The sequence below is a fragment of the Chiloscyllium plagiosum genome, unplaced genomic scaffold (assembly GCF_037043375.1).
Source record: "Chiloscyllium plagiosum isolate Xiang-an unplaced genomic scaffold, Cpla_swu_hap1 HiC_scaffold_6, whole genome shotgun sequence".
Lineage (NCBI taxonomy): Eukaryota > Metazoa > Chordata > Chondrichthyes > Orectolobiformes > Hemiscylliidae > Chiloscyllium > Chiloscyllium plagiosum.
Window position 1 is genome coordinate 17,231,814 of NW_028270144.1, and position 25,349 is coordinate 17,257,162.

General features: G+C 42.0%; 1 protein-coding gene across 2 annotated transcripts in view; it reads left to right on the forward strand.

Annotated features, from left to right (window-relative positions):
* usf3 (upstream transcription factor family member 3) overlaps positions 1–23,212 on the forward strand; it is a 57,357-nt gene extending 34,145 nt beyond the window's left edge. For both annotated transcript variants that reach the window (XM_087987909.1, XM_087987908.1), the window contains 3 exons: positions 1,906–1,988; positions 12,267–12,363; positions 15,235–23,212. In XM_087987909.1, coding sequence (XP_087844035.1) covers positions 1,906–1,988; positions 12,267–12,363; positions 15,235–21,947 — 6,893 coding nt within the window. In that variant the 3' untranslated portion in view covers positions 21,948–23,212. The remainder of the gene's footprint in view (positions 1–1,905; positions 1,989–12,266; positions 12,364–15,234) is intronic.
* The last annotated feature ends 2,137 nt before the right edge of the window (positions 23,213–25,349 follow it).

The following is a 25,349-nucleotide window of genomic DNA, read 5'->3' on the forward strand; positions in this document are numbered from 1 at the left end:
ACCAAAGGCATTGTGAAGCCGCAGTCCTGTATAACTGCACTGAGGATATATTTTAATATATATTAGATTCAGTCCTACATAGGAAATAAGCTTTACTTTAAAGAAAGTATTGTAGTATTATTGTGAGCAATCTAAATGTTTGCACTTTGATGCTGTGTGTAGGTACTGAGAAGAAGTCAAATCTGCAGTAGCGCAACATGCAACGTAGCATGTTAATATTCATTCCTTCAGATATGAGTAACAGAGCCTTTCATCCTAATGAGGCATGAAATGATCTGTTTTGGATTTTCTTATTAGCTCCTTACGTTTCACAGTGTAATTTACCAGTTTGAAGATTTTGTCCAAAACGGTATTATGCACAGGAGGTGCTGAGCGTTGAAAGACCAATATCCATCCTATTCACCTTCTACCATCTGGCAGTCAGGTGACACAGCAATATTGCAGTTTTTGATCAATCAACAATGGTCGATCTTCATCAATTAAGCAATCTATAATGGGACAAGGCAGAGATCTCTATAATTTTCTGTCATTAAAAAGTTGAATAATGGGAATGTGTGCGCCATATGGCAGGCGTTTGCTGGTCTACAATATGTTCCTTAGCTCCTCTCCAATAGTGCACTAATTGCAGTGACTGTGCAATGTGAAGGAGAAAGGACAAGGAAAGTAGATTTAATAACATGTCATCAGTTTAGGCCATTTTCTTCATGTCAGCTTTCTCACCATTTCTCCCAGGTACCACAAGACAATGTGCTTGAAGTATTTCTTGGAGACAACTAAGTAGAAAGAGTTAATGCAGATAAATCAGGAAAGGATTCCAGATTCTTGATTACTGAGGAGTAAAAGATTATCAGGAATATGCAAAAATGTAGAAATAAAGGTTAAAATTAGATTAGCCACGATCTTATTTCATGGTGGAGTAGGCTTGAAGAGTTGAGTAACCTACCGATGTCCCTAATTTGTCTATTCATAAAAGCTGAGATTGTATTGTCTTGTTGTAATAATGGGTGTATTGATTATCTTACCTTTTCCATGGCATTAGACATATCCTTTGTATTATTCTACTCACAGCTTTCAGCAAATAAATATATTTTATAAGAGCAATGATCAATTCCACTCTTTTTATAGTACAGCAGTTTCCAATTCCACTCCATTATATGGTTAGAACAGTGATCAGTTTCACAGTACTACCCTTAAAAAAAACAATGTCTATACCTATTGGATAGTTTCCATAGTGGTCAAGCTTAATGTATTATATGGCTCTACCCTTATTACTGTTCCTGTGATGATGTCTGGCACAGTAATGGACATGTTAAACTATTCTAATTGCTGGATGATTTGATCTTTTAAATGACATCATTTAAAATATAAATGGTACACAAGTATGTTTGCTTTTCTTCCTCTTCAAAAAGCAGTCAACAGGCCTGTGTGTTCACAGCATGTACTAACATAACCTTCCTGAGCAGTTTTAGTGTTGGAAGTGAGGCCATGAGGAGCAGTGTTGGGCTGGAATAATATAGTGTGTGCCTAAATGAGGCAAAGATTCAATCAGAAAATCTAATTACGTGAGATTCCATTAACACTGTGGGTATAAATTGAACTTCAAAATCAAAGATTGCAATGTTATTGGGTATGTGGCTGAATAATTACTTTAGGAGGTGGTTAGTGCATGTTCAACAAGCATACACCTGTTTTTAAAACCTAGTTAATATGCTGCATAAATTAATTCCATTGGGTTATGATGTAGTGTAATAGGGATATGGTTCATTCTCACAAACAAAGTTCCTAACTGTTAGTTGTATGTGTGTGTAGACAAATTAAGAGACTTTGAGGGAATGGAAGTGAAACAGAAATTAGCAAAAACCTAACTTGGTATGTTTTTAAAATAACAAATTATGTTGTTCCTAGTGGAAAGGCATCGAAAGAAGAAGATTAACTCTGGAATAAATAAAATTGGAGAACTTATTCCATGCTCTCCCGCCTTGAAGCAGGTAAAAACTATTTCCAAAATTGGATCTGAAATTCCTTACTACTGATTGAACAGATAACATTAAGGGTTATAAATTGCAACAAAAAATATCTGTCTCATGTTTTCAGTTACTGATAGGGGTGTACTATATCTTTCATTCTTATCTCTGTTGGGAATACATGTTGGAAATTTGGAAAACAAATCATGATGATTCATTCCTAGTCACTGTTCAAAAAGACCTTAAGCAGTGAATCTAGAATGTGAATCAATCAATAGAATGTCCTGACTTGCCATAATGTAATATATCAATTCAGTACGTTAAAATTGGATGTTTGCAGAGCCAGAACTTGAAAATGTAGCTCATACCGTGAAATTGCTAGGGACTGCTCAACTGCTGAATATTCCTGAAAAAAAGGAATTATTTTCAGGAATATGTGATGGGGTATGTGGTTCTTCTGTGATGGGGTATGTGGTTCATTTTTGTAGGTACAGAATTTATTAAGACTATTCACTGGAACATAAGAAAAGAAACTGGGTCATTCAGGGGTGGCATGGTGGCTCAGTGGTTGACACCTCTGCCTCACAGCGCCAGGGACCCGGATTTGATTCCAGCCTAGGGTGACTGTGTGGAGTTTGCACATTCTCCCATGGTCTGCGTGGGTTTCCTCCGGGTGCTCCGATTTCCTCCCACAGTCCAAAGATGTGCAGGTTGGGTGAATTAGCCATGCCAAATTGCCCATAGTATTCAGGGATGTATGAGTTAGTTGCAATACTTAGGGGCAAGTGTAGAGTAATAGGGTAGGGGAATGGGTCTGGGAGGGTTACTCTTTGGAGGGTTGGTGTGGACTTGTTGGGCCAAATGGCCTGTTTCCACTCTGTAGGGATTTCTTTTTTAGTTTGTTCTGATATTCTGTTAAATCGTGGCAGTTCTGTTAGTGATTTACTTGATGTATTCTGTTCACTGTGTGTTATTTCGAATATTTAGAATTAGGATTTGTCAATGCAAGGTTGTCCAAACTTGTCCATCTCAATTTTTTTCCCACTAACTTGATTTTTTTGATGCTGAGAAGTCACTACATTTCTTTTAAATTATATCACTTTGAGGTACTTAATATTATTCTGTATCTCTCCTTTGTATGAGATATTAATCTGAGCCTCAGTCTGCCTTTCTAGTTAAATAAAATGCAGGTCAATGTAGAGCAAGAGTTCTCTTTGACCAATATTTATCCATCAACTTCCCAATGTTGTATGAAGTCAAGAGCGTAATAATATTTCAGTTTAATTTAATGTCAACCTTTTGGCTACATTCATAGCTCAACAATGCCATATTACCAAAGCGCTAAATTGAAATGCCAAGTCCAGATGCATTGGTCTGAATCAGCAGTGAAAATATTACTGAATCAGCCAACCAGATACTTGGAAAGTAGTTTTCCCAAGTTTGTGTCAGTCATTTCTGATAATAGCAAATGCAGTTATACTGCACTTTTTATGAAGTAAACCCTGTCACTGTGCTTCATCTCATTATGTTTTGCAAAGCAATATGGGGGAAATAAAAAAATTAGCACATCAAGTAAATGTATTTTAGGAGGAGTAAGCAGAGGTTTGGTGAATGTAGCAAGTTTTAAGGAGAGCGGAAGGAATCTGACAAACATGAAGGTCTAAAGGGGAAAGTCCAGTTTGTTGAGCATAGCCAGGGAATAGGGAATGTGTAGCGTTAGAGAATCGGGAGTTTAATTAATTGGGAGCCAAAGAAGTAGGGATGACTGATACTACAGACAGGACTAACCACCAGAATGAGATCTATAATTTTGCATTGCTGATGACTTGGAGCGGAGGGTGGTGGATGAACTTGATATGGAAACATGCAGCCAGTATTTGAATGAGCTGAATTTTACACAGAATGGAGGGAAGGTAATCTATTTGTAAAATATTGGAGTTGGAGATAATTAAAGCCTGAAAAGACAGACTCAATGGCAGATGGGCTGAAATAGGGATGACAGTATCGAGGTTGATGTTCCTTGTGGAAAAAGCTTCTGGTCAGAAGCTCAAATCAGGTTTGAGTATGATTCTGAGCTTGTGAAGATTTGAGTTCAGGCTGAAAGAACTGCTGGGGTGCTGTTGCCATCATTGGTGAAGGTATGGAGTTTATGGTCAGGACTAAAATCAATTGCTTCAGTTTTCCTAATTGTTGCTGAATTAGGACTGGATGTCAGGAAAACAGTCTGACCTTAGAGGTTTATAAAATCATAAGAGGTATAGATTAGGTGAATAGCAGGTGTCTTTTTCCCTTAGGGTGGGGGATTTCAAGACTAGGGGACAGATCTTTAAGGTGAGAGGAGAAAGATTTAAAAAGGACGAGTGGCAATTTTTCTTAGATAGAGTGGTTCGTGTGTGGACTGAATTCATGTGTAAGTACATGAATAAGAAATGTTTGGGCGATATGGGCCACGTGCAGGCAGGTAGGACTAGTTCAGTTGTGATTATTGTTGGCATGGAGTGGTTGAATGACAGATCGGTTTCTGCACTGCATGGCTGTATAAGAACAGCTTTTCATTCTAAGTCCTGAAATCTTCAATTCATCTTCTGTGTCCACAACAGCACTGAAACATATAATCTTCGGTCCAACTCGTCAATGCCTACTAGCTATCCTAACCTTGTCCCATTTGCTAGCAATTCCCATATTCCAAACCCTTCCTATTCATATGCCCATCCAGATGCTCCTTAAATGCTGTAATTGTACCAGTCCTCACCACTTCCTCTGGCAGCTCATTCCAGACCACCACCCTCTGCATGAAACATATGCCCCTTAGGTCCCTTTTATATCTTTCCCCTCTCACCCTAAAACTCTGCCCTCTCATCTGGACTCTCCCATCTCAGGGAAAAGACCCTGTCTATTTATCCTATCCATGCCTCTCATGACTTTATAAACCTCTATAAGGTCACCCCTCGACCTCCGATGCTCAAGGGAGAACAGCCCCAGCCTATTCAGCCTCTCCCAATAGCTCAAATCCTCCAACCCTGGCAATATCCTTGCAATTCTTTTCTGAACCCTTTCAGGTTTCACAACATCCTTCCAATAGGAAGGATACCAGAATTGCATGCAATATTCCAAAAGTGGCCGAACCAATGTCCTATACAGCCGAATATGACCTCCCAATTCCTACATGCACTGCTCTGACCAATAAAGGAAAGCATACCAAACACCGCCTTCACTATCTATCTATCTGCGACTCTAATTTCAAGGAACTATGAAGCTGCACTCCAAGGTCTCTCTGTTCAGCAACACTCCCTAGGGGCTTACCATTAAATGTGTAAGCCCTGGTCTGATTTGCTTTCCTAAAATGCAGCACCTGACATTTATCTAAATTAAACTCCATCAGCCATTCCTCAGCCCATTGGACCGTCTGATCAAGATCCCGTTGTACACGGAGGTGACCTTCTTCGCTGTCCACTACACCGCAATTGTGGTGTCATCTGCAAACATACTAGCTATACCTCCTATGGTCACATCCAAATCATTTATATAAATTACAAAAAGTAGTGGATCCAGCACCGATCCTTGTGGCACTCCACTGGTCAAAGGCCTCCAGTCTGAAAGACAAGCCTCCATCACACACTCTGTCTTTGAACCAGTTCTGTATCCAAACGCCTAGTTCTCCCTATATTTCATGAGATCTAACCTTGCTAACCAGTCTCCCATGAGGAACCTTGTTGAATGTCTTACTGAGGTCCATATAGATTACATTCACCGTTCTGCCCTCATCAGTCCTCTTTGTTACTTCTTCAAAAACTCAAGTTTGTGAGACATGATTTCCTACACACAAAGCCATGCTGACTATCCCTAATCAATCATCACCTTTCCAAATACTTGTAAATCCTGTCCCTCAGGATTCCCTCCAACTACTTGCCCACCACTGATGTCAGATTCACTGGTCTGTAGTTCCCTGGCTTTTCCTTATCACCTTTCTTAAATAGTGGCACCATGTTAGCCAACCTCCAGTCTTCTGGCACCTCGTGTGGCTCTCAATGATACAAATATCTCAGCAAGAGGCCCAGAATCACTTTCCTAGCTTTCCACAGAGTTTTATGGTACACCTGATCAGGTATTGGGGGTTTATTCACTTTTCTGGGTTTGAAGACATCCAGCACTTCCTCCTCTGTAATAAGGACATTTTTTTAATATGTCACCATCTATTTCCCACATTCTCTATCTTCCATGTCCTTCTCCACAGTAAATACTGATGCATTTAGTATTTCCCCCATCTCCTGCGGCTCCACACAAAGGCTGCCTTGCTGATCTTTGAGGGGCCCTATTCTCCCTCGTAACCCTTTTGTTCTTAATGTATTTGTAAAAATCCCTTTGGATTCTCTTTAACCCTATTTGCCAAAGCTATCTCATGTCTCCTTTTTGCCCTCCTGATATTTCCCTCTTAAGTATACTCCTGCTGCCTTTATACTCTAAGGATACACTCGATCTCTCCTGTCTATACCTGACACATGCTTCCTTCTTTTTCTTAACCAAACCCTCAATTTCTGTGGTCACACAACATTCCCTACACCTACCAGTCTTTCTTTTCCCCCTAACAGCAATATACTGTCTCTGGATTCTCATTATCTCATTTCTGAAGGCTTCCCATTTTCCAGCCATCCTTTTACCTGCAAACATCTGCCCCCAATCAGCTTTTGAAAGTTCTTGCCTAATACCATCAGAATTAGCCTTCCTCCAATTCAGAACTTTAACTTTCAGATCTGGTCTATCCATTTCCATCACTTAAAACTAATAGAATAATGGTCGCTGGCCCCAAAGTGCTCCCCCATTGACACCTCAGTCACCTGCCCTGCCTTATTTCCCAAGAGTAGGTCTTGGGAAATAAGGCAGGGCACTTCTCTCGTAGGAACATCCAAATGTTGAATCAGAAAATTCTCTTGTACACACTTAACAAATTCCTCTCCATCTAAATCCTTAGCACTATGGCAGTCCCAGTCTATGCTTGGAAAGCTAAATTCCCCGACCATAACCACTTTATTATTCTTACAAATAACTGAAATCTCATGACAAATTTGTTTCTTAGTTTGTCGCTGACTATTGGAGAGTCTATAATAAATCCCAAGAAGGTGATCATCCCTTTATTATTTCTCAGTTCGACCCAAATAACTTCCCTAGAACTATTCCCAGGAATATCCTCCCTAAGTACAGTCATAATACTATGTCTTATTAAAAACACCACTCCCCCTCCTCTCTTGCATCCCTTTCTGTCCTTCCTTCAGCATTTATATCCTGGAACATTAAGCTGTGAGTCCTGCCATCCTTGAGCCACATTTCTGTAATTGCTATGATATCTCAGTACCATGTTCCTAACCATGCCCTGAGTTCATCTGCCTTCCCTGTTAGGCCCCTTGCATTGAAGTAAATGCAGTTTAATTTATTAGTCCTACCTTGTTCTCTGCTTTGTTCCTTCCTGCCCTGACTGTTTGATTCGCTCCCTTTCCCAACTGTACCAGTCTCAGATTGATCTCTTCTCACTAATTCCCTCAGTCCCATGCCCCCCACCTTACTAGTTTGAATTCTCCCAAGCAGCTCTAGCAAATCTCCCTGCCAGTATAGTAGTCCCCTTCCAGTTCAGGTGCAATTCATCCTTATTTTACAGGCACTTCTACCCGAGGAGAGATCCCAATGATCCAAAATTGTACACCCTTCTTCCATACACCGGCTCCTCAGCAATGCATTCATCTGCTCTATCCTCCTATTCCTACCTTCACTAGCTCATAACACTAGGAGTAATCCAGATATTACTACTCTTGAAGACCTTTTTAAATTCCTGCCTAACTTTCTATATTCTCCCTTCAGAATCTCATCCTTTTCACTTCTTATATCATTGGTTCCAATATGTACAATGACCTCCAGCTGGTCCCTCTCCCCTTTAAGAGCATTCTGCACCCTCTCTGAGACATCCCTGATCCTGGCACCAGGGAGACAACACACCATTCTGACTTGTCGCTGCTGGCCACAGAACCGTCTGTCTGTGCCTCTGACTAGAGAGTCCCCTATCACAATCAATCGCTTGGAACCCGACATACCCCACATTACATTAGAGCCTGTCTCAATACCAGAAACTTGGCTGTTTGTGCTACATTCCCCTGAGAGTCCATCCCCCCCCCCCCCCCCAATATTTTTCAAAACAGTTTACTTGTTTGAAATGGGGATAGCCACAGAAGACTTCTGCACTACCGGCCTACCCTCTCCACCTTTCCTGGAGTTAACCCATCTACCTGACTATATGTGCGGCTTTTCTCCTTTCCTATAACTGCCATCCATCACACTCCCTAGGTGTTGTAAATTCCTCTGTCACTCTAACCGATCCATGCGATCTGATGGGATTCACAACCAAAGATACTTCTTGCAGACATAATCATCAGATACATGGAAACTCTCCCTAAACTCCTACATCCGACAGGAAGAGCATATCACACTACTGAAGGCCCATCTTTGCTCGTTCACAATCTACAGACCCAGAATTCTAAATGTTTGTGACCTTTGTTTTTTTTTCAGAAGGTGCTTTCAACTTTAAGATTATTCTCCTCCAATGTTGCGAAACTTGAAAGGGTTCAGAAATGAATTGTGAGGATGTTGCCAGGGTTGGAAGGTTTGAACTACAGGGAGAGGTTGAATAGGCTGGGGCTATTTTCCTTAGAGCATCGGAGGTTGAGGGGTAATTTTATAGAGGTTTATAAAATCATGAGGGGCATGGATAGGGTAAGTAGACAAGGTCTTTTCCCCAGGGTGGGGGTATCCAGAACTAGAGGGCATAGGTTTAAGGTGAGAGAGGAAAGGTATAAAGGGGACCTAACTTCTACATGCAGAGGCTTGTGCGTGTATGGAATGGGCTGCTAGAAGATGTGATGGAGGCTGGTACAATTACAACATTTAAAAGGCATCTGGATGGGTATATAAATAGGAAGGGTTTAGAGTGATCTGGGCCAAATGCTGGCAAATTCGACGAGAGTAATTTAGAATATTTGGTCGACATGGATGAGTTGAACCAAAGGGTCTGTTTCGTTTGACTGTATATCTCTGAGTCGATAATCCCCTTGTTCTTGACAATCCTCCAAAGCTGATATATCTTTCCCAAGGTTTGGTTCCCAGAACTGAATGCAACAAATGAGTTCTGTCTGAGGCTCTAACACTGGAAGATAACATTTTTACCTTTGTTTTCCAAGTTCCTTGAGACAAAACCTATTGTTCCAGTAGCCTTTTGGGTTGACTTTGTTTGTACCCAGCTTTAAATAATTGTTTAGCTATCCATATCTGGATGTAAGTTTGTTCTGTAAGCTGGAAGGTCTGTTTTCAGGCTTTTCACCACAATACTAGGTAACATCATCCATGAGTTTCCGGTGAAGCACTAGTGTTATGACCCGCTTTCTATTTATATGTTTAGGTTTCCTTGGGTTGGTAATGTTATTTCCTGTGATTATGTCATTTCCATGGTGATGTCATTTCCTGTTTTTTTTCTCAGGGTGGTAAATGGGGTCCAAGTCGATGTGTTTGTTGATTGAGTTCCGGTTGGAATGCCATGCTTCAAGGAATTCTAATGTGTGTCTCTGATTGGCTTGTCCTAGCATGGATGTGTTTTCCCAGTTGAAGTGGTGTCCTTCCTCATCTGTATGTAAGGATAATAGTGATAGTGGGTCATGTCTTTTTATAGCTAGTTGATGCTCATGGCTAGTTTTCTGCCTGTTTGTCTAATGTAGTGTTTCTCACAGTTCTTGCAAGGTATTTTGTAAATGACGTTCGTTTTGCTTGTTGTCTGTATTGGGTCTTTCAAGTTCATTAGCTGCTGTTTTAGCGTGTTGGTGAGTTTATGGGCTACCATGATGCCAAAGGGTCTGAGTAGTCTGGCAGTCATTTCTGAGATGTTTTTGATGTAGGGGAGAGAGGCTAGGATTTCTGAATGTGTTTTGTCTGCTTGTTTGGGTTGTTGCTGAGAAAATGGCAGACTGTGTTCATTGGGCACCCGTTCTTTTTGAATACACTGTATAGGTGATTTTCCTCTGCTCTGCGTAGTTCCTCTGTGTATGGTGGCTCGTTGAAATAATATTCTCATACAGCTTTGTTTGTGTTTGTTGGGATGATTGCTTCTGTAGTTCAGTATTTGGCCCGTATGTGTTGTTTTCCTGAAGACGTTGGTTTGAAGTTCCCCATTAGCTGTTTGCTCTACTATGACATCTAGGATTGGCAGTTTGTTGTTGTTTTCCTCCTCTTTAGTGAATTTTAAGGATATTATTTGTGGTCTGGAAGGTTTCCTCTCATTTGTTTTGTGTAGTGATGACAAAGGTGTCATCCACGTAGTGGACCTAAAGTTTGGGTTGGATGGTTGGCAGAGCTGTTTGCTTGAGTCTCTGCATTACTGCCTCTACTAAGAGCCCTGATATTGGAGATCCCATGGGTGTTCCGTTGGTTTGTTTGTAGGTTTTATTATTGAAAATGAAGTGGGTAGTAGGCATAGGTCCACTAATTTGACGTTGTTGTCTTTGCTGATGAAGTTGGTGGTGTTGGGTGTATGTGTCTTTGGTTCTTCTAATAGTGTAGTCAGTGTTTCCTTGGCCAGGTTGATGTTGATGGATGTGAACAGTGCTGTTACATCAAAGGTGACCATTATTTCATCCTCTTCTATCTTGGTGTCTTTGGTTTGCTGGGTTTCTTCAGTAAGTTCGTTGTCCTTCAGTGTTACTTTTAATGCTGCTAAGAAATCGTTCTTTTCTGCACCCCAGAAGTTGTAATTTAATCCTCTTACTAAGACAGCTTTTTCAGTGTCTGTTAAGGGTCGTCAGATAAGTTTTTATCTATGCTTCTAGGTTGTCTCTGTTGTTATTTTGTGTGAATTTGCCGAGTTTTTTCTGCAGGCCTACTTTTTTCATTTTCTGTGTTTGTCACTGTCTAATGTCTATGGCTCGTTCTACTGTGTCTGTCCATTCAAGGTCTGACACGGTAGTGAGTAAAACTTTTTGCACGAAATTTCCCGGATGTATTTACAGACTCTGTTGTGGGCATCATTAATCAGTTTTCTAAGCATTCCGGTGTCATTTTGCTCTGTGATTCTTTTGGCTAGTTGGGTGTTAAGAGGCATAAAGTTCACTAAAGAGAAGAAAAACAACAACAAACTGCCACTCCCAGATGTTGCAGTAGAGCAAACAGCTAATGGGGAACTTTAAACCAATGTCTTCAGGAAAACAACACATACGGACCAAATACTGAACTACAGAAGCAATCATCCCAACACCCACAAACGAAGCTGTATGAGAATATTATTTCAACAAGCCACCATACACTGCAGCACAGAGGAACTACAAAGAACAGAGGAAAATCACCTATACAGTGTATTCAAAAAGAACGGGTACTCATTGAACACAGTCTGCTGATTGCTCAGCAACAAATCCAAACAAGCAGACAAAACGCATTCAGAAACCCTAGCCACTCTCCCCTACATCAAAAACATCTCAGAAATGACTGCCAGACTACTCAGACCCCTTGGCATCATGGTAGCCCACAAACCCACCAACACGTTAAAACAGCTAATGAACTTAAAAGACCCTATACAGACAACAAGCAAAATGAACGTCATTTACAAAATACCTTTCAAGAACTGTGAGAAACACTACATTAGACAAACAGGCAGAAAACTAGCCACAAAAAGACATGACCTACTATCACTAGTATCCTTACATACAGATGAGGAAAGACACCACTTCAACTGGGACAAGACATCCATGCTAGGACAAGCCAAACAAAGACATGCACAAGAAATCTGTTCGGCATGGACAAGTTGGACCGAAGCTGTTTCCTTGCTGTACATCTCTATGACTCTAAGCATAGCATTCCAACTGGAACTCTATTAACAAACACATCAACTTGGACCCCTTTACCACCCTCTGAGAAAATGAACAGGAAATGACATCACCAACCCAAGGAAACCTAAACACACAAATAGAAAGCAGTCATAACACCGGTGCATCACTGGATGCGCACTGATGATACCTTGTATGGTGACAAAATGTCTGAAAACGAACCTTCCAGCTCACCAAGCAAGCCTACATCCAGAACCTCAACCTGAGCTGCAAATCTTCTCAAAACTCCCAAATATCCAAATCTCTTTACTCCATTGTAGTTGTCAGCTCCTCATCAATTAGTGTGCCAGCGTGACATCACCTTTCAACTGGAGCCCATCACCCAGTTTTCCATTGCACTAGTTTTTAAGACATAAATGTGTTGCATTTTGTTAATCTCTTGTTTCCTGTTTTGCAGAGTAAGAACATGATACTAGACCAAGCATACAAGTACATCTCCGAACTGAAGAGACAGAATGATGAAATTCTATTGAATGGAGGAACCAAAGAGCAAGGTACGATGTGATAATCATTGTGTAATCACTTACATTACTTTAGATAAGAACTTATCTCCACCATAACTTAACATTCAGCAACTTGATTTCTCTAAATGTTCAAATTAGCTATCACCCAGGAAACCATCCTCCATTTTACATTTTTCTTAACTGCTTTAAATGCAACAAAATAGGACCATAAGACATTGTTATGAACCAGACCCCCTCAAAATACTTCAAGAAGGTAGCCTAGACCCTAGCTTTTTCTTATTTTAAAGACAAATGTAAAGTGTGTTCCAGGTGCAATTCGACAGATCAAACTACTCGACATTAAGCAAAAAACAATTTATTCAAACCCAATAGTTAAAATACAACAAAAGAAATAACTTAGAATAACAACTCTTTTGGAAAATGTAACAGAAGAATAGATATGGTACCTTTCTAATTAATTGTTCCAATATACTAACATCCTACAAGCACACCCTTTGGCAAAAAGGCAAATTCAGAAAACAGGTAATGTCTCTCATGTAGTCCAGCAGCCTCAGTAGAGAATCCACAGCTTTTGGCTGTAATTGAGAGCGGGGGAAAGCTAAATAAAATTCCTTGATCTGTGAGAGCTTGATCACATCCACTAAAGCTGTTTCTATTCTTCCAACTTGAGAAAGACCTCACAAGTTGTTTATCTTCTCAAAGACTGCCTCCCAGCTGTCCCCCAACCCTCTCTCAAAGAAACCATAACAAAACACACCTCTAAAGTCACACCATCATCAAAATATAGAAACAGTGGAAGGCCACTAGTCCAAAGTCTCCTCTGCCATTCGTTGGGATCTGATATTACTCAATTTCTTGATTCCCATACTGATTAAAAATCTGTATAATGACTTAATGACCCAGCCTCTACAACCCTCAACAGTAAAGAATTCCACAGGTTAACTACTTTAGAGAAGAAATTCTTCCTCGTTGCAGTCTTAACTGGACAACTCCTAATTTAAGAAATTTTTCTCACATTCTAGACTCAACCTAGTGAGGTTTCTCTGGACAGCATCCAATGTCAGTATATCTTTCCATTCACAGGGAACTAAAACTGCTCGCACTATTCTAGGTGTGGTCTGACTTGTGCTTTGTATAGTTTCAGCAAGACTCCCTTGTTGTTTGTACTTCATTCCCTTTGAAATAAAGACTAAAATTCCATTTGCTGTCCCTCATACCTGCAGAACTTGCAAGCTGCCTCTTTGTGATGTATGCACGAGGTTCCCCAAATCCAGATGTGCGAAAGCTTTCTGCAGTCTTTCTCTATTTAATTAAATTAAGCTCATTTTTTTAATGCTAAAATACACAGCGTTACATTTTCTCACATTACATACATACTTAACCTGATTAGATCCTTCTGCAGACTTTGTCATCTTCAGTTTGTGCTCTCTATCAATTATTATGTCATCCACAAACATGGTGATACTTTCATTTTCCTGAAGCATCAGAGGTTGAAGGGTGAGCTAACAAAGGTTTAAAATGAGGGGCATGGATAAGGTCAACAGGAGAAAGTGAGGACTGCAGATGATGGAGATGAGAGTCGAGAGTATAGTGCTAGAAAAGCACAGCAGGTCAGGCAGTGTCCGAGGAGCAGGAGAATTGACGTATCAGGCATAAACCCTTCATCAGGAATGTGAATAGCTATGGTCTTATTCCTAGGGTGGGAAAGTCCAAACCTAGAGGACAGAAGTTGAAAGTGAAAGAGGAGAAATTTAGAAAGGACTTGAGGGGTAACTTTTTCCCGCCAACAATGGTGCATGTATGTAACGAGCTGCCAGAGGATGTGGTGGAGGCGCATTCAATTACAAAATGTAAAAGGCATCTGGATGGGTTTATGAATAGGAAGAGTTTACAAGGATATCGGCCAAATGCTGGCAATTGGGACTAGGTCAGATTGCGATGTCTTATTGGCATGGACGAGTTAGATCTAAGAGTCTGTTTCCATGCTCTACGACTCATGGCTCTAGTTTTCTGTGTTTCTTGCACAAGTACTCCCAAGTCCCTTTGTACTGCAGCTTTCTACAGTTTTTCTCATTTCAGTTTAAATCCTGTCCTTTTGTTCTCCCTTCTGAAATGAACAACTTCATATTTTTCTACATTATACTCCATTTGCCAACATTTTGCCCAATTATTGAACCTATCAATAGTTCCTCTGTAAGTTACTCCTATCTCATTTGCAACTTGCTTTTCTGCCTATTATTGTGAAGATAGTCTTACGTACTTCAGAAGCTTGCTATATCATTTTTCCAAAAAGGAAAAAGCAGTTTAATAGTGAATGATGTTTCCTCCCTTTGACATTTTTGTTTCAAATGAAATGCTGGAATAGGAGGACATTCTGTTTGTATGCATGTTTATATCAGCATTAAGTTGAAAAGCAGTAACCTTCATCTTACTTCACCATAAATTTAAAATACATAATGAAAGTACAGTTTACGTAACCCATCAAAGTTGTAGGAATGTGACTATGCATAAGCTGGAGAACATCATTCTTGTCAGAATGACAAACATATGTAAGCTGTTTCATGAAGAAGGGTAATTCTTTCAGTGACAGGCGTAATGCCATTTTTGCTGTGTTGTAAGGGCAACTCATGAAACAATGTATTGTGAATTTCAGATTGATTAAGTATTAGGAAGGTTGACACTTAACATCTTGAAAGAATGTTAGTTAGAGAGGTTTTTGTCATAACCTAAGGCATGGGCTATGCCACATCCTTCAGAAATAGAAAATGATTTGTTTTTGAGAAATAGAGCAGTTTCAAAGAAAGGTCAAAATTGTTTCTTATTTTAAATAACATCAGATACTGAGACTATGATTAATTGAGTCCTGATTAACTTCAGATTAAATTTGTGTTCCTTTTGCAGCTGAAGAAATTGTAAGGCTTCGGAAGCAGTTGAATGAGCTACAAAAGGAAAATGACCGTTTTGCAGAGTTACTGAAAGCCAATGACATCTGCTTGCACGATGACCCTACCATTCATTGGAAGAGGAAATTCAAAAGTACAAAAGTTACAATGGTTATTTCTTCCAACCAAATGCAGGATGATATATTAGTCTACACAAATGGAAACCAGTTAAATGGAAATTGCCAGCAGGCTGCGGTACAGAGTTCGCCAGAACAGGCTCTGACCTCTGTGAACAATAGTACACCAGAAACATGTCTTGATATAATGGAGCCTATGGCAATGCCTGATATTTGTCCTTTAACAAATGGCGCTCGACTTCCGACATTGGTTGCACAGCAGGAAGTTCCTGAATGTCTTCCTACAACCAGGCCTTGTCTGAACACTGTTCAGTGTAACACCACCTCCAGTAGCAGCACTGTACCGAGTGTGCTGAATGTTTCTAGTAACAGCTCTGGACAGGAAGTTCTTCAGTCCGCCCTTCGCAACTGTGCATCAACCACTTTAGCTTGTTGTGTGAACACTTCTGCACAAATTGAACTGGAACATTCTACAGGCAATTTTGTGCCGAATACCTTGGAAACTGCCAACAGCCATCCTACACAGAGTGTTCTCAATGTTACTACTAATACTTGCTTTGCCTTGCCATTGCACTCTCAGCAGATTGGTATGCCATGTGCAGGGGTGGAGAACCCCAGTGGGATGACACCACAGTCATTTTTGGCATCATCGTCTGTGAGTAGCCAGAGACATGAGATGATATCAACAAAGTTTCCTGTTACTGAATATTCTCAAAAAATGTTGGCATCACATGTTTGCCAAAATGCTCCAGTGTCAGTTGGTGGTCTTGTCGTTACATCACCATCATTCAAACTGAGGACAGTGTCTAATGTAGGTATGATGTCTTGTTGTGCAATGGCCAGCTCATGGACTGTCTGTTACCCAGCCTGTACATATACTGGCATTTCAGACTCAAATAGTGTTAGTACGTTTTCACGCATGAGTTCTGCAGGAAATACACAAACAACATGGACTACATTACAGTTAGCAGGCAATACTGTGCATCCTGTCAGTCAGGGGTGCTGTAGTATGTTGCCAGTGCCAGTAAATGAAAATCCGAGCTCCCGAAGTACATTCTCCATTTCAGAAAGTGGCCAACTGTTTAATAATGTCACTATAGTTCCTTCAGGTACAACAGCGTATGAGGGGGTTTCACTCTCTTCCACATGCAAGCAACTCAAGCAGCAGGTGGCAGTCACTATGCAGCCTCCCCTACAACCTCTACCCTTGCAGTCAGTTCTAGCGCAGCCACAAATTCCAGTCCAGTCAGCTGCCAAAATGGTCTCATTGCTTCCTCCCTTGCAAGTAATTCAGATGACCCGCCCTGCAGGGACATCTGTCTCTTCCACTCCCAATAATCCGAATCTGATCATCCTTCAGCCAGCTAATCCCACCTCACCTGCTGTAGTGAGAGGCGCCCTCAACAGTCAGGCACCAGGTCAGCAAATTGTTATTATACAAGCAGCCAATCAAAATGCTGTATCTGTAGTCCCAGCTCAAACGAGTAATAGGTTACCAACCCTTGACTCCAGTCAATTGATATGCAGCAACGGGAATGCACAGAACACTCCTAATATTCAGACAGTGGGAGGGAAGCACCTTGTTCACATATTGCCACGGCCTGTATCTTCATCTGCTTCCACGAGCTCTCAGCCCTGCACTACCGTGGGATCAGGCCAGCAGCAGACTATCTCTGTCAATGGTCAGTTATTTGCTCTGCAGCCACTAAAGCAGTCAGGGGTGTCCAGCCAGAACACTATGCAAATCATTCAGCCAACAACCAGTGCCGATCCAAATACCAATGTGGCTCTAAACACTTTTGGCGCATTGACAAACCTCAGCCAAAGTATCTCACAGATGGCAGAGCAAGGGGGCTTACAACTGAGTAATGACCAGTCACCCAGTTCTTCAGCTCCTGGCAAAGGCCAGGTTATTAGTGGCAACACCTCTGCATCTGACACCATGATGGCCAACACAAGCACAGATATTTCGAGGGCATCATTGTGGCACACAAGCAGTTCATGCTCCAAAACCTCCCCTCTTGGACCACCCTCTAGCTGTAAAACTAAAAAGCTGCAAAAGAAACCCCTCTCTACAAAACAAGGAGCCGCAAGGAAGACCACATGTACTGGGAGCAAATCAAAGGTGGCTGCCAATTGCATTCAAAATAACAAATTCATTAAAGATATTTCATTGAATTCACTAACCAGCGATGATCAAATTTCATCATCACAAGGTTTAATATCCCAACAATCATCACTGTCTCAGATTCCAACATTAGTGGTAGCTACAGCGGCCATTTCTGTCCCTTCACAGGAAGCAGTGGACACCCAGCAGCCAGCGGCCAGCCTGTCTCAACATGTACACCCACCACATTTAACAGAACCAGCAGTGGCTGAATCATTCTCTCAAGAACAGCCTGACATACTGTCAGAAATTTCAGCTGCATCAACATTAGTTGTATCATTACCATCTTCTTCATCTCGAGGTGATTTGGTAAAGAATGTTTCATGTGTACCATCCTCTCCATGTGTAATCACAGATGTATCAACATCAGTTCCAACGTCATCACTGTTCAGTTCAAATGCAGCTCTTCAAGCATCAAGAGCATTTTCAATAGACAAAGGCAGTGACTTGGTGGATTTGCAAACTGCTGTAGCAAATGTTTGTCGCACATCTGGGATTACTGGTGTTTCTGCACAGTTAGAATCTCTTGCAGCTGCACAGCAGCAGTGCAGCGGGTGTGACAAAGAAAAGAGCCAAGACTGGCACAAAGGGCGATTAGAAATGAGCAAGTTTGCAACAACTAAAGAAGTTAGTAATCAAGTCAGCAGTAACATGATTCATGGAATGACACATGGAGAAAAAACATCATCAAATGAGAAAAGCTCCTTGCTCTCTTTTGTGAAAGATTCCTGTGCTGACAGTGAGCTATGTGTTGACAGTTCTAGAGAGACCTCAGCCGGTATGTCGTTTTATGAAAAGGACGAACCCCATAAAGACATATTGTTGGTAAGCACAGAGATTGAAAGTGGTGTGCAGCAGCAGCTGTGCAACCCTGATCAAGAGAGTATGGGAGGTTCCTTAGTTTCGCACCGCCAGACTGAGTCACCCATGTCCACCAGCTCGGGCAGTAGCCGTGGCTTTTCTGTTGCCTCTATGCTGCCAGACACCACCCGAGAGGATGCATCTTGCATCAGTACAATGTCCAACACCTTTAATAACTACAGCTTATCTGAGCCAAATGACATTGTCGCCCTTGCTGCTAGAGCAATCTTCGAACATGGAAGTCCAGGCAAAAATTTGACTTCAGACGTTACTGTATGTGATGTTCAGGCCAAAGCTCAGAAAATTCCCTTTGCAGATAAAGAAGTGTGTGCAAGTCAACAATCTGTTAAAAGCCTGAGTGTTAAAGAGAATAGTCCAAACTTGACAGAGGCTAGTGCAGCTGAAGGTCAAGTACAGCAATCACTGCCAGTGGATACTAACTCAAAAGGAATGCCCATTACTAAGACTTCAAGTTCTGTTGTAAAAGAAATCTCAAATATGCCACTGATTTGCAAATCTTCTGGCTCTGCTAACCTGAGTGTTATTAACCATGCCTGTCACAGTGAAGCTAATCAAATGCATGTCTGCTCATCAGGTGAAACCCTACTTGCAGAGCAGCTTCCAGTCTGTGCTCCAGCTGACCTTTGTAGTGAAGCCACTACATATACTGAACAGTCTTCCCAACCCACCCTGTTAGCAGAATATTCTCACGAGCAGCTAGATTCTGTGAAAGGTAACTCGCACTCTTCTCTTGTTTTGGAGCCACATTTGAAGCAAAGCAATGAGAGTCGAAAAGATGCAACAAAGCGGACTGGGCCAGATGACCACTTGATCTCAACAGCAAAGAGACAAAAACAATGCCAGAATGCAGCCATGAAACTTGAAGGAAAGTCCACAGTAAGTACAGTTCCAGAACAACGTATTTCCGAATGTGGTCAAACATTTATCAGTCAGTTGCCAACAAATTCTTCAAGTTTATTAGTCTCAAGTAGTAATCCAGGACACGCAGATAGTCTTAGCCCTTTGTTCCCACCAACTAACTTCCCAACTTCAAATGCGACTGAAACTTTAAGGCCAACAGAAGCTCATTGCAATGTACAGCCGCGAATCCAGGAGGGACAAGGACAACAGCTGCAGCAGCATGTGGTATCCCAGCAGACGGTCTCCTCGCAGACTGGCCTGAATGTCCACCATGGTCACATGTATTACAAACACCATCAGGGACAGATACGAGAAAGGAATTTATACCACCTCCAGCATCAGCTTCCACACAATGAGAGCTCAATCCAGCCCCATACTCACGGTGCCCAGCAGCCCCGCACTGCACAGCAAGAAATCCAAATGCAGAAGAAACGAGGGGTCATGCGAGCGAGTCAAGCTCCTCAACTATCAATACAGCAAAAGCAACATCCAAGTGGCAGTAGTCAAGGACGCCAGAAAGGGAATCACCATCATCACCATCCGCACCACCACCATCAGCAACAACTTCAGCAAATGCCACATCCACACTTTGGAAATTCACAACAAGATAAAAGGTGTGACAATTCTGTGACTAACAGAAACCATCACAGCAGTCATAATCAGAACCTCCACAGCCAGGATCTCATGCACCAGCAGCAGGATAATGCGAGAAGTGGGCCTCAGGGGTCCGTGACCCCTTCAGAACAAGCTGGGCAGTCTCGCATCCAGAGGTTGTTAAGCTCAAGGTCATTGGATCAGCAGATGGCTTCTAAATCCAACGCCGTGTCACGACCTTCAGAAATGCAGTTTACTTCTCACAGACAGGAGAGGAACAGAATTTCTAGTTATTCTGCAGAGGCTTTGATCAGAAAAGTACCTTCAAATGCAGAATCCCGAATGGGAATGGCAGTGCAGAGCCCTCGAAATAATCTGGAGCAGTCTGAAATGCGAACCTATCTTGATTTATCAATAAACAAAAACCTGCCTGTTCACAGCTTGCAAACTAAGTTGTCTCTGGACCATTGCATAAATTCTGAAGTTCAAAGCCTTCCTGACTGTCCTCCTTTTAAAGTGAATGTGACAACTCAAGGTGTTGGCACTTTTGAGGTGCAGTCGTCAAGGGGTAATGAGATGGTTAATAGTATGCCAGCACACAGAGGAATGCAATCACATGGCTTCAAGCTGGGGCAGGGTACAGTGACTGAGAGGCAAGCCAGGTTGCCTTATTTGCCAATGCAAGGGATCTCATCAGGAAGTGGAGTTTCTTTAAGAGAGAATGAAGGTTCCTGCCATCAGAGCTTCATGCAAAGTCTACTAGCTCCTCCACTCAATGAGCAAATAGGTCCAAGCCAAAGGTCAGTGTCAGAACACCCAAGGAACACACAGTGTCTCCCTCCAGCCACTATTGAATACAGTTGCCCATCTGCAAGAGAAGGAGTTCACATCAGAAGGGATGGTGAGCTGCAGAATCGTGAAAGCTGTGACATGACTTTAGGTGCACACAGTTCTAGAAACAGCTCTTTAAGCATCTCCTATTCAAATCCTTCCTCTGTGGCAGACAGTCAGGGCCGGAACACTAGTCCAAATGTGTCAGCTCAGAAGAACTCCCTCAGAATGAACGAAAGTCAAGGAAGTAAGTGTCACCCAAATTCACAGGTCTCTCCCAATGTGCACGGAGCGGTTAGACCAGTGATGTCTCACGCTACAGTTTCCCACGGTGGGAATGAACAAGGGCACTCAATTCAGCAACCCAATTCCTCAGGGGTTACCCAGCGTGTACGCCACCCAGCCCAGGAGGGTTCAGCTTCCAAGATGCGGCAGACTGATCGATCTCGCTCTGGGAACCACAGAAGTGGGAATGTTTTTGAGCATGGACTTCAGTTGCCCCTAGCGTCCAGTGGCAGCATGATCCTTGGTCGTCAGCAGCCAGTGGGGGCTCGGACAGGAAGCATTGTGCGTTTTATGACTGATGGGCAGCAATTACCAAACGATAATTTAACTCCTGACCAGCACTCACTATCTCAGAACTTTGGATTCCCCTTCATCCCAGAAAGTAGCATAAACCCTCCAATTAATGCAAACCCATCATTCATTCCTCCGGTAACCCAGCCGGGTGCAAATCGTACCCCGGCTCTCATACCAGTTGAACCACAGAATCCTCTGTCCTCATTTTACCCTCCATACTCTCCAGCTCATCCCAACCTTTCCAATGACCTCTCCATCCCCTACTTTTCCAATCAGATCTTCAGCAGTCCAAGCACGGAGAAAGCCAACACTGGGGGACTTAACAACCCGTTTGGGTCCATTCTCTCTCCCCCTCGGCCAGTTGGCTTCCCGCAACCAAACTTTCCCCTTCTCCCTGAAATCCCAGCCAGACCTATGGCCAACACTTCTAGCATCACCCCACACCTCTCCAACTTCAACCTCACCACTCTCTTCCCTGAAATTGCTGCTGCTCCCCTTGCCCCAGATAGTACAGCCATGCCCATGTCACCTTTGTTGCCTTTAACCAACCCAGCTCTTTCAGATGTCTCTAAACAACACTCGAACCGATCTGCTCACAATATAAGTCACATACTGGGCCACGATGGTAGCTCTGCTGTGTAGGATTGGATGCTGCTTAATCTTTATTTTTGTGGGACTGTTATAGTTGCACGTGTTTTATTGAGTGGTCAGGGTGGATTACAATCTGTTTGTGGGTATTAATTGTCCACCTGTGAAGTCCAAAAATGATCACTACCCTTCCTCCTGCCAGACCCAGCATCACCACAATCTTTAGTTTTGTCTCCTTAAACATACACTATGTTGACATATGCAAGATACTTTGTTTGCTATCATTTGCAGACATATCTCAGTGGGGCCTTTGAGGTGAGTGAATTGGACAGGAGGAAGATGAATACAGCTATAATCGAGTGGTCACCTACTGTTACTGATACAAAACATATTTGTGTGCCACACAAAGTGCTGTTCATAAGGACAATTTTCGGAACCTGCAGGCAGCATAATGTGTCTTGTATATATTGTATTAGTATAGGTTTGCAATATATTAATGGTTCAAGGCATTCATAGGACTGAATAAGCATTAATTTGTAAATAGGTGGGAAAATGATTAGTGCACCATCATGGCAGCAGGTATTTGTTGGGTCTGATGTTTAAACATTATTTTGAGCACAGAGTACTATTACAGTTTGTGACTAGCAGCTTACCTTGCTGCTCTGCCTGTGTAAGAAGAGTGAGTTTTAACACAAGCTTTTGGCTTTTTCTTAATGTCCCAAACATATGTCATGCTATTATAAAACTCGTGGAAGTACAATCAGTTTCTCGATTAGGATAAATCTCTTCATGAATTATGCCCATTAAATCAAATTTGCCTGAGTAAGTTTACTTAATTAGACAATCGATTCCTCCCCCCACCCACTCGTATTTAAAATTCTTCAGACAAGTCAGGCTGCCATTAACTCAAGGTGAAGGGTAGACAGAGGGGAAACATTTTAATACAGAATTTATTTTGTGGATGAGGTGCTGAATAATTTGAGTGTTGTACAAGATATTTAAATAAAAGTTCTAGTTAATTTCCATATAAATGTACTGTATTTCAATTTGAGTTATTGCATGGTGTTTTAATGAGAAGCGATTATCAACCCGCTCCACATGAACCTGCCTGAAATTTATCTTGGAGAAGGTTAAAGTTAGAAATAACGGGCTTTCACAATTGCATCTAACTATACACTTCAGTAATCACCAGCCCGTTTCGATCTGTATGACTGCTCACCGATTAATATAAATAGATTACACTCTGCATTTCCAGTAGGGGTCAGGATTTACCCTTTGCAGATGGCCACTAATGCATTTATATTTTTGAACAGTTTATAGTACCTTGTGTATCTCAGAGGCATGAGCAGAGGACTGAATCTTGCAATAAACTAACATCTTCTCCTTTTACTTGGGGCTATAGATTGGAATCTCCACTGGAGTAGATTGTAATCCCGATAAAGGATGACAATAATTCCAATTAGAATAAATTTGAGACATTCTTCGCCCTCATTGTACTGTATGCCTGCCGCTATTGTGAATCATAATTAACAATTCCATTGGATTAGTCCATGAGGATCTCTGGTTTGGGCCGGGCAAAAGACTTAGTCCTTTGTGTTAAATAGTGCTCGTCTGAAGTTCAGGTTAACGTGATGGTCTCTGGTCTCCCACTGACCTGGGAATGACTCATTGGGTTGTTTTAAAAGCAAACGGTTATGTTCATCAGCACTGCGACGTGTCAAGAAATTCGCCGTGAAATACAAATGCCGAGGAAGCTGAAAGTCGTCTGTGACCCACGTACACTAGTTCCAGAGTATGGACTCGGGTAATCCTGCAGTTGCTGAGAAATAAATGCAAAGTGACGATTAAATTTGATACACAATCTTGATCCCCCACGCTACAGGAATTACGACTGACTTTCTAAGTTCCTCGCAGATATCTTGGTTTTTATCGAATTAGATTTCTCTTTTGCTCAGAACACTATCAAACTGCTGTAATTCTGTACGCAGGCAGTCTGTTGTGTTTGAACCTGTTTTTTTTTTAACTAGCTTACAAAAGTGGTCTGTATCAGAACACGAAAAAGTAATTGAGGCAAACCCAGTTAAGGTACACAGAAGCAGCAAACTTCCTGTGCTGTGCTGTGAAACTCGGAGCCATTGTTATGTGGGGAAAAAAAATCAAGTTGCGACTACCTCCATTTATTGGGCTTTTGTAATATAATGTGTTGTACAGTGTGTTTTTTTTTTAAAAAAACACTTTTTGTCCACATTGCATGGGGATGGAGTGCACTACTAAGTTCTAATTGAATCTCTTAGCTGTTCTCTTGACTCCATCACTTTAGTCGTTATGTTTGTCGGCGCTGCCTCCAGCTAACGCAGTTTAAGTGCCTAACTCATTATTGATCATTTTACGGAAGTCTGGAGCTCTCTGCAACGCATCGCTTGCGTAGAAAGGGTAGCGTTCAGGGCACCCTGCAGATCCATTAAAACAGGACCCTGATAAACACTGAAAGCTGGGGACTCTGAAAAGCTGGCTGAAAGACAAAAAAAAACTATCTGGAACTGTTCACAGTCGAGTCCTAAACAAAGTACCGCTCGCCTCACCTCAGTTGATTGTCCCCACCCCCGAACCCACTGCCTCTGTGCTGAAATCGCTGTCTCTGTCCTCACGTCCACGTTGAGGTTTTTTTTCCCTCCTGGTGTGTCTGCATCCCCCCCACCCTGTTCCCATGTTTTGATCCAAAGTGTGAAGGTGCCGGTGATGGACTGGACTGGGGTGGTCAAAGTTTAAAAATTACACGACATCAGGTGATAGTCCAACAGGATAATGTGGAAGTACACGCTTTCGGAGCACTTACCAACCCGATGATGGAGCAGCGCTCCGAAAGCTAGTGCTTCCTAATATACCTGTTGGACTATAACCTGGTGTCGTGTGATTTTTTTTTTAACCTGATCCGAAGGGTTTAGTCGTCTCGCGGCCTGAACTTTGCCTTGCTCTCACATTTAGATGCTGTTTCCATTTTCGGGGGAGGTTCTTTGCTGTTTACCAAGTCGCAGTCTCAGAAATGACGTGGTTCAAGATCACACATTCTTCTGTTCCCTGAATCCTCCAGTACAGGAGCACGCCATTTGCGCTCTCCAACCTGTGCTAGCAACTTGGAAGAGTTCCCCAGACAGTCCCTCTGTTGATATTCCCAAAGCTTTGCAATATTTTTTACACAACTTCCGTTGTGAATTTTGATGTGGAATTTGCAGGTACCTTTCAGGCAGCTCGTTTCGGGTTATTACCATAAACTACTGCAGAAGAAAAATACCCTCGCTCCTCCCCCGCTCGGTTGGAATTTTGTTGAATCTCTGACCTCTGGCTGTAAATGCGAGCAATGGTTTCCAATCCGCCCTGTTAAAAACACATCATAATCTCGATAACTTTATTAGGGAATAAAAGGTTGAGAGGATTTCCCAATTCTGACAGCTGATA